The sequence below is a fragment of the Vicia villosa genome, linkage group LG5, assembly GCF_029867415.1.
Source record: "Vicia villosa cultivar HV-30 ecotype Madison, WI linkage group LG5, Vvil1.0, whole genome shotgun sequence".
In the NCBI taxonomy this organism is placed as follows: Eukaryota; Viridiplantae; Streptophyta; class Magnoliopsida; order Fabales; family Fabaceae; genus Vicia; species Vicia villosa.
In genome coordinates this window covers 67,410,826-67,421,089 of record NC_081184.1, presented here as the reverse complement: position 1 = coordinate 67,421,089, position 10,264 = coordinate 67,410,826, and the positions used below count along the sequence as shown (strand labels likewise).

At 40.0% G+C, this 10,264-nt stretch overlaps 2 protein-coding genes across 2 annotated transcripts; both read left to right on the top strand.

The window, feature by feature from the left end:
* The first annotated feature begins 4,429 nt into the window (after window positions 1–4,429).
* LOC131604782 (uncharacterized) lies at window positions 4,430–5,800 on the top strand. Its single transcript, XM_058877201.1, has one exon. The coding sequence runs from the start codon at window positions 4,430–4,432 to the stop codon at window positions 5,798–5,800; it is 1,371 nt and encodes a 456-aa protein (XP_058733184.1).
* Window positions 5,801–8,551: 2,751 nt separating this feature from the next.
* On the top strand, window positions 8,552–9,922 carry LOC131604781 (uncharacterized). The gene has a single exon (XM_058877200.1). The coding sequence runs from the start codon at window positions 8,552–8,554 to the stop codon at window positions 9,920–9,922; it is 1,371 nt and encodes a 456-aa protein (XP_058733183.1).
* The last annotated feature ends 342 nt before the right edge of the window (window positions 9,923–10,264 follow it).

Below are 10,264 nucleotides of genomic sequence, written 5' to 3'. Positions count from 1 at the left end.
TTCCACCTTCAGATTTCGACTGGCACACAAGCCAATCTACATCCTCAGGTTTAAGAAGATTGAACAGGGGCAGCTGTCATACCCCAAAATTTGCCCACACTCTTTAGTGACAAAAAAATTCAAAACTATTTCAAAAATTGGATTTCATACAATCTCGGGTTCATTTACATTGACATCCTGAATTTTATAAATATTCGATTTAAAGTCTATTTCAAAATATAGTAGTTTACTCTTAAATTGCTTATATTTTAATAAATAGAAAATGTTGGCCGATGCTTCATATACTTTCAATTGGTTTTTTATTTCAAATAAATAAAATAGCACAATTGGTAAGAATGGAAGGCTTGCAAACAGAAGGTCACAGGTTCAATTCCCGCTTGGTGCATTTCTATGTTTTTGAAACTATTTTTTTAATCTTTTTTTTGCACCTGGACGCACCTAGACACAAGTGCGTCCAGGTTCATAATCTTGGTCATCAGGAAAGATCCATGGGCCTCTGGGTTGGATCTTTTCCTTTTTAGGATTGGTTTGACCTAAATTTCACTCTATAAATAGAGCACTCCATTCTAACATTTTCCATCAACAAAGTCATCAACAACTTTTCTAACCCTAATCAACAATTTTCTAATCCTCATTCTCACACTTTCATTCATACATTTTTAAGCTTTACACGCTTTTTATCAAAAACTTTTCACTTTTCACGGTTTTTTTTAATCTCGTCTTGGCCAATGATGACACCTGAGGCCTCATATTTTTCAAAATGTTTTTTTTACAATGTTTTTGGCCAATGATTTTATATGAGGCCCCTCAAATTTACCTTCGATTTTTACCCCGTTTTATTTTTAATTTGTTAAAACCAAATGATGAACGCATGATGGTTCTATTTTTTTATTCTAGGATTATAACCTAACAATGTTTACATTCACTAATTTTTTCATGTATAATATACAGTCCACGTTCTTGAAAGACCAAGTGACACAACACAAAACCTTTGTTTTTTTATTAATCATATGCAATTTCTAAACTAATATTTGACCACAATTTTTATTGTTCCACGTATTTTTTTTCTAGTGTGTATATACACACGTTAACATCACTAATACATCCCAATTTTGTTTTCACATAGCCATGAGAAACAGATTAAGAAAAGTTAATCTTGCACAGTAGCGATCCAAAAGGTGAAATCTCCAAAAAGAAAGTACAATAACATAATGAATTTGCTTGAATTTTCTTTACAGGATATCAGTTCGGACCAAACGGGAGTACGGCCAAAACTCGGCGGAAGCCCCTCCGAATCCGATCCAACCCCTCCCTCACGAGCAGTACCGCAGCCACTCAATGACTACGGCATCCAACAACATAGCACTGTGTTCATCATTACCGGAAACGCAACAACTTCAACATCATAGCTCAAACTAATTTCCATCTTTCCATTAAATCTTACACCGACAACATACATGAACATGAAGCTTTGGTGAAATTCACGGCACACTAATCTTTTGTACTTGCATTAACTTGATTTTGTTTTTGCAGAACAAACCAAAGACCAAGTTTATCACCTACAGATCATCATCATCCGATTCAAGAAAATCCGAAGACGACATTAACAGATTCAGCAACGTTCAATGTAAGATACCGATTCAAACAAATACATTCGTTCACCTCCGGTCATGAACAGCACATAATCACCACGTCAGATTCAAGTGAACGTCATCAACGACTCGGCATCACATCTTCGAGATTTTTTTCTTCTCCGACGGTAACCTTTATTATTGATTCTTGTTAATGTTTGCCTATGAATGAATCAGACCTTGATTAGGATTTTTTTGTTCTTCCATTCTGTTGATTTCATCGATTGAGTAGTGTGTTGATGCTTTGTTTTCCTGTTAAGTTCGAGACACCATAATTGATTCCTCTCTTGGTTTAGAATAAGAAATGAGTGTTGTTTTGTTGAATTGAGGAGATGAAGCCATGGAAGTAACAGAAACAAAGTGTGAGTTGAAAGGGAGAGGAGGCGGATCAATAGGGTTCTATATCTAAACCGGGTTTATATGTTAATGGTATCGGATCCGGGTCAAAATCGAACCGGCCCCATAAGCTGGTTTTTCCTGGACCTTTTCTTTTGCACTTATGGGCTTTAAACTCAACCTGTTTACATGCTGCATATTACTCTCAGCCAACGCCCATTTTTCTTTTACACCCCCTCTTTTATTGGTTTTTTTTAAGTTATTTACTTATTAATTTTAATTTCTATAATAGTTTTAACTTTTTATAAAAAAAAAAAATATCAAAAATAGATTTTATTAATTAGTTTTCTTTTAGTAAATAAAATACAAAAACATGCTTTTTTTTAAGTTTAGTTTTAATTATCAAAAATCCAAAAAACATTTTAATTAGTCATCTTTTAGAATTTGATAGGTTAAATCTTATCTTCATTGTAATTAATAATTTTACCATTTCTCACGCGTCATTTTATATCCGTTGCTAACTTTTTTCTTGATTTTTTGTGAGGTACTAAATTCAAGCTATTGGACTATCCTTGTGGACATTTGCAAGTTTATGCTTAACGTCGTACCTTTAACTATTTTTATTTCCACTTTTAATTTCATTTGGGTTTGTAATAATTTTATCCTCATTCGGTAGTTTGTAATCCCCATCCCCGAAGCCATGTAATAGCGTAGATTTTACATTCCGCTCTTTAATTTTCTGTACATATTTAACTGCTAGATGTATGGCTAATAGGATTGTATGGCAAGATAATAACTGGATGGTAGCTCACTAACTCCAAGATTAAATACTCGAATCCGACACACTTGCACGCACTCACCCTTAGGGTACGCCCCTCTTCGGTTGCCTTCGATTATAAGGTCGTGTCCCTCGAATGTAGAGGTACCAATTAGCAAAGTCCCTCGATTAAAAATCATCGCAAAGATCATAAGTCCCTCGATGACCCACGATGTTGCCTACAATGATATGATCTAGTCCCTCGAATGGTTGCCTACGAAACGATGATTGTCCCTTTGAATATTGCTAAAGGTATCTCTACCTGTTGCCTTCAACGACCTCGATGACCCTTCGATGACCCGCACGTCCAATATAACAAGGATTTCCTACTTCTATATAGTATGGATGATCCTAGGAATTGTAAAAAATATAGAAAAGGACCAAGTAATTAGGGTAGTTCTCATAACCTGCCTAGCTCAATAAAAATCTTTTCAATACTCTTTCAAAAACTAAGGCTACGCATTTACGCTAAAGTCCTTACGCCCCTTTTCAACTCAAAATAAACAAACAAACATGAGCTAAGCAAATTAAGAGCCCGTAGATAACTACGGATGAAAAGGGTGCTTACACCTTCCCTTTTCATAACTAACCCCCCGAGTCCGTTTTCTTTTCAAAAGGTCTTTTTCTGTACTTTTTACCTTTCCTAACATTGGACAAAATAAAAGTCGGTGGCGACTCATGCTTACTGCAACATTGTTGCGTATTAAAAATAAAAGTCAGTTCACCGAGTTACATGGTGGCACTTCACGGTGGTTGAAGGAAGAGGATAGTGGTGCAAAACACCATAGTGCTGACAATAGTCCTTCTCAGGCGCGTGAGACACAAGCTCCCCAAGGAGGGAGTGTTACTACGGAAGATGCTAGCCATGTGGTCCCACCAAAGTCCAACGTTCAACTTTCGCAGGGGACAAGCATTAATGGGCAATCATTAGCTCATAAAATGGTCTTTGACGTTTCCTCATTGCATTCATTCTCCAATCATAGCCAGATTGTAACCGCACCAGACAAAGTTTTAATTGCTCACCGACAGCCAAATGAAGAGTTTAATGATTATGTTTTGGAACCTGTTCGGGACCCCACCAAGTCTGGCCCACGTGATGACTCCTACCCAAATGCCCTCACTTTTGTCCCTACCACTACCCATAATGTCCCTACCTTGTCACCCACACCATATCTCTTTAGTGCTACTACCAATAACATGAACACACTTATTCCCCCTAATAATCATGGTGTGTCGGCCATAGGGAGTTCTCAACCAACCAATGTTGACTTTGCTTTGCCACCCACAAAAATAACCGTGCCCAATTTGATTACTAGTGAACCCATGCAGTTGAATAATACCCTCTCGAAACACCATCTAAAACTCAAACAAAAATCTGTTCTCACTAAAACTCATAACACCAAGCCTCATAAACCCAATGCAACCCGTAAGTATTCAACCAGTCCCGCCATCCCCCCCCCACAATACAGTGTTCTCCCAGCAGTGAATTCAACCTTAGTACTACACACTCCAACAACTCTTTGGACTTGGTGCAGACAGAAAAGAAGCGGAGAAGAGATGATGATGTCGTACACGGGGAAAAGACGAATACAGAAGTTCAGCATTTTTTATCGGCAAGTCCTGGCAGCCAGGACTGCCGGGATTAATGAAGATTCTAAGTTGGAATTGCCGGGGCTTGAGCAACCCGAGAGCGATTCCTAATTTGCGGGCTCTGGCTCATCGACACCATCCTGACATTATTTTTCTTTTAGAAACTCTAGCTAATTCTCAGAAACTGAAACGTGTTCGTGTATCTCTTAAATTTGAAGCATGCTTATCGGTAGATGTAGTCGGTAGAAGTGGTGGAATTGTTGTTCTATGGAATAACAGTAAGAAGTGCAGTATTCAGAACTTTAACAAAAACTATATTAACATTCATGTGCAAGATGCTGAGAGAGGTGACTGGAGGCTCACGTGTTATTACGGTTTTCCGGAACGGAACAGACGAAGGCAAGCTTGGAATATGATTCGCGAGTTACATAGTATGTCGAATTTACCGTGGTGCATTATTGGAGATTTTAATGATCTGCTGTCTCAGAATGATAAAAAAGGTTTAAATATTCATCCGCACTGGTTATGTTCTGGCTTTCAAGAAGTTGTTACTGAGTGTGATCTCACTGATATCCAGTTGGAGGGCTATCCTTTCACTTGGACTAAGAGTCGAGGAGCGGCGAATATGATTAAGGAAAAGTTGGATAGAGCTCTTGTTGATTCGGTTTGGCTACAGTCTTTTCCTTCTTCTACATTAACTAACCTTGTGGCATCCCATTCGGATCATAGCCCTATTTTTCTTTGTTGTGATCCGGCGAAAAGTCGGCATAAGAGGAGAAGCTTCAAATTTGAAAATTGGTGGCTTAAAGAAGAGGGGGTGGGAGAAGTGGTTCATGAGAGCTGGAATGGGGTTCTTCAACAGCCTGTTGTTGGTAAAATAGCAAGTTGTGCTACTCATCTTGATTGTTGGAATATGTTACGCATACGGCAGAATAATGAGGAAAAAGACCGACTCCGTGCAACATTGGAATTATTCCGAGGGAGTAGTGAGCCGGTTGCTGTAGACCAATACATGGCAGCGCACAATGATTTTAATAGAGTGCTTATTCGGGAAGATACTTATTGGAAACAACAGGCAAAGACTCATTGGCTTTGTAATGGTGATCTCAACACTAAATTTTTCCATAGGTCCGCGTCTATTCGGCGTAGCTTTCAGCAAATAAAAGTGCTCACAGAAGATGGGGGTGATGAAATCCGTGATCAAGAAGGTATATGTGGAATTGCGAAAAGATATTTTGATTCTTTGTTTGAAGCGAGGGCAGGAAGTTATGAGATGATGTTGAATTTGATTCAACCGGTTATCTCTGATAATGACAATGAGATACTCACAGCCCCCATTTTAAAAGAAGAACTATATCAAGCGCTGATTCAGATGCATCCTGATAAGTCCCCTGGCCCGGATGGTTTTAATCCGGCGTTCTATTAGAATTTTTGGGAGATTTGTGGGGAGGATATTTTTCTTGAGGCAAAGATCTGGTTAGAAAGAGGTTATTTTCCGGATACGCTTAATGATACTAATATCTGTTTGATCCCGAAGTGTGGTAATCCCAACAGCATGAAGGATTTACGTCCAATCTCTTTATGTAATATAGCCTACAAGATTGTTTCCAAACTTTTGGCTAATAGATTAAAGACATGTTTGGATAAATGTATCGGTGAGGAGCAATCTGCTTTTGTTGAGGGGAGATCTATTATTGATAATGCCATGATTGCGTTTGAAGTTATCCATGCACTAAAGAGAAGGAATTTGGGAAATAATGCACAATTGGCCTTGAAGATTGATATAAGTAAAGCTTATGATAGGGTGGATTGGGGTTTTCTGAGAGGAATGCTGACTAGGTTGGGTTTTGCAGAAAGTTGGATTCGGTGGATGATGATGTGTGTCACGTCGGTGAATTACTCTGTGCTTGTGAATGCAGAAAGTGTTGGTCCAATTACGCCAGGGAGAGGCTTGAGACAGGGGGATCCTCTTTCCCCGTATCTCTTTATTCTTGTTACTGAAGGTCTTTCGGCTCTGGTCAGGAAAGCTGTCGCTAGCGGGGATCTTCACGGGGTCCAAATTTGCAGAGGAGCACCCAGTGTGTCTCACCTGCTTTTTGCCGACGATTATTTTTTATTTTGCAGGGAAAATCTCACTGAAGTTCACAATATTATGGAGATTCTTAATCTTTATGCTGATGCGTCAGGTCAAGACATTAACCTTTCCAAATCTGAGGTGTTTTTTAGCAGGAATATCAGTATACCTGCTCAGGAGGATCTGGCTAGTATCATGGGGGTTCGTCATGTTCTTGGTACGGGTACCTATTTGGGACTACCGTCCCTGATATGTAGGAGTAAGAAGGCCACTTTTGGTTATGTGAAGGATAGAATTTGGAAGAAGATTAATTCGTGGAGAGATAGACCGATTTCTAAAGCTGGGAAGGAAGTGATGATTAAATCGGTTCTTCAATCTATCCCTACCTATATTATGAGCCTCTTTATTCTCCCAGAGGGTATTGTTTCTGACATTGAGAAAATGTTTAATTCTTTTTGGTGGGGAGGTGGTGGTGAGCGAAACTGTACCAGGTGGATGTCGTGGGATAGAATGGCAGGTGCTAAGTTCGAATGTGGGTTAGGTTTTCGTGATCTTAAGTCCTTTAATATGGCTATGGTGGCTAAGAGAGGGTGGCATCTCTTGTCTAAGCCCCACTCGCTGGTTTCCAGAATCTATAAAGCAAGGTATTATCCTCATACGTCGTTTTTTGATGCTAATTTGTGTAATAATCCTAGCTTTGTGTGGAGAAGTATTTGGCAAGCTCGAAAGCTTTTAACTCTTGGGTGTAGGTGGAGCATTGGTGATGGTAGGAATATACCTGTGATGGGTGCCTCGTGGATTAGAGGAGAGAGTGGAGGAATGGTGAAAGGTCCTCAACGACAAGGTGTGTATGATCTCACTGTTAACGACTTATTGTCCAATAATGGAAAATTTTGGAACATACCTTTAATTCGGGACTTGTTTGATTTTGTAGCTGTGAAGGATATTATCCAAACTTCGTTGGTGGATGACGTCTTGGAAGACAAATGGGTTTGGAAAGAGGAGCAAAATGGTTGCTATAGTGTTCGGTCGGGGTATAGATTGTGGTTAAATGAGCATGGAAAGTCGGGTTTCAGCGGAGTGAATAGAGATTGGCGTAGTCTTTGGAATATCAAGGCACCACCCAGAGTTAAACACCTTCTCAGGTGAAGATACGGTGGCGGAAATTAGAGCAGAAAATAAAAGAGGTGGTGGTGGCACTTCACGGTGGTTGAAGGAAGAGGATAGTGGTGCAAAACACCATAGTGCTGACAATAGTCCTTCTCAGGCGCGTGAGACACAAGCTCCCCAAGGAGGGAGTGTTACTACGGAAGATGCTAGCCATGTGGTCCCACCAAAGTCCAACGTTCAACTTTCGCAGGGGACAAGCATTAATGGGCAATCATTAGCTCATAAAATGGTCTTTGACGTTTCCTCATTGCATTCATTCTCCAATCATAGCCAGATTGTAACCGCACCAGACAAAGTTTTAATTGCTCACCGACAGCCAAATGAAGAGTTTAATGATTATGTTTTGGAACCTGTTCGGGACCCCACCAAGTCTGGCCCACGTGATGACTCCTACCCAAATGCCCTCACTTTTGTCCCTACCACTACCCATAATGTCCCTACCTTGTCACCCACACCATATCTCTTTAGTGCTACTACCAATAACATGAACACACTTATTCCCCCTAATAATCATGGTGTGTCGGTCATAGGGAGTTCTCAACCAACCAATGTTGACTTTGCTTTGCCACCCACAAAAATAACCGTGCCCAATTTGATTACTAGTGAACCCATGCAGTTGAATAATACCCTCTCGAAACACCATCTAAAACTCAAACAAAAATCTGTTCTCACTAAAACTCATAACACCAAGCCTCATAAACCCAATGCAACCCGTAAGTATTCAACCAGTCCCGCCATCCCCCCCCCCACAATACAGTGTTCTCCCAGCAGTGAATTCAACCTTAGTACTACACACTCCAACAACTCTTTGGACTTGGTGCAGACAGAAAAGAAGCGGAGAAGAGATGATGATGTCGTACACGGGGAAAAGACGAATACAGAAGTTCAGCATTTTTTATCGGCAAGTCCTGGCAGCCAGGACTGCCGGGATTAATGAAGATTCTAAGTTGGAATTGCCGGGGCTTGAGCAACCCGAGAGCGATTCCTAATTTGCGGGCTCTGGCTCATCGACACCATCCTGACATTATTTTTCTTTTAGAAACTCTAGCTAATTCTCAGAAACTGAAACGTGTTCGTGTATCTCTTAAATTTGAAGCATGCTTATCGGTAGATGTAGTCGGTAGAAGTGGTGGCATTGTTGTTCTATGGAATAACAGTAAGAAGTGCAGTATTCAGAACTTTAACAAAAACTATATTAACATTCATGTGCAAGATGCTGAGAGAGGTGACTGGAGGCTCACGTGTTATTACGGTTTTCCGGAACGGAACAGACGAAGGCAAGCTTGGAATATGATTCGCGAGTTACATAGTATGTCGAATTTACCGTGGTGCATTATTGGAGATTTTAATGATCTGCTGTCTCAGAATGATAAAAAAGGTTTAAATATTCATCCGCACTGGTTATGTTCTGGCTTTCAAGAAGTTGTTACTGAGTGTGATCTCACTGATATCCAGTTGGAGGGCTATCCTTTCACTTGGACTAAGAGTCGAGGAGCGGCGAATATGATTAAGGAAAAGTTGGATAGAGCTCTTGTTGATTCGGTTTGGCTACAGTCTTTTCCTTCTGCTACATTAACTAACCTTGTGGCATCCCATTCGGATCATAGCCCTATTTTTCTTTGTTGTGATCCGGTGAAAAGTCGGCATAAGAGGAGAAGCTTCAAATTTGAAAATTGGTGGCTTAAAGAAGAGGGGGTGGAAGAAGTGGTTCATGAGAGCTGGAATGGGGTTCTTCAACAGCCTGTTGTTGGTAAAATAGCAAGTTGTGCTACTCATCTTGATTGTTGGAATATGTTACGCATACGGCAGAATAATGAGGAAAAAGACCGACTCCGTGCAACATTGGAATTATTCCGAGGGAGTAGTGAGCCGGTTGCTGTAGACCAATACATGGCAGCGCACAATGATTTTAATAGAGTGCTTATTCGGGAAGATACTTATTGGAAACAACAGGCAAAGACTCATTGGCTTTGTAATGGTGATCTCAACACTAAATTTTTCCATAGGTCCGCGTCTATTCGGCGTAGCTTTCAGCAAATAAAAGTGCTCACAGAAGATGGGGGTGATGAAATCCGTGATCAAGAAGGTATATGTGGAATTGCGAAAAGATATTTTGATTCTTTGTTTGAAGCGAGGGCAGGAAGTTATGAGATGATGTTGAATTTGATTCAACCGGTTATCTCTGATAATGACAATGAGATACTCACAGCCCCCATTTTAAAAGAAGAACTATATCAAGCGCTGATTCAGATGCATCCTGATAAGTCCCCTGGCCCGGATGGTTTTAATCCGGCGTTCTATTAGAATTTTTGGGAGATTTGTGGGGAGGATATTTTTCTTGAGGCAAAGATCTGGTTAGAAAGAGGTTATTTTCCGGATACGCTTAATGATACTAATATCTGTTTGATCCCGAAGTGTGGTAATCCCAACAGCATGAAGGATTTACGTCCAATCTCTTTATGTAATATAGCCTACAAGATTGTTTCCAAACTTTTGGCTAATAGATTAAAGACATGTTTGGATAAATGTATCGGTGAGGAGCAATCTGCTTTTGTTGAGGGGAGATCTATTCTTGATAATGCCATGATTGCGTTTGAAGTTATCCATGCACTAAAGAGAAGGAATTTGGGAAATAATGCACAATTG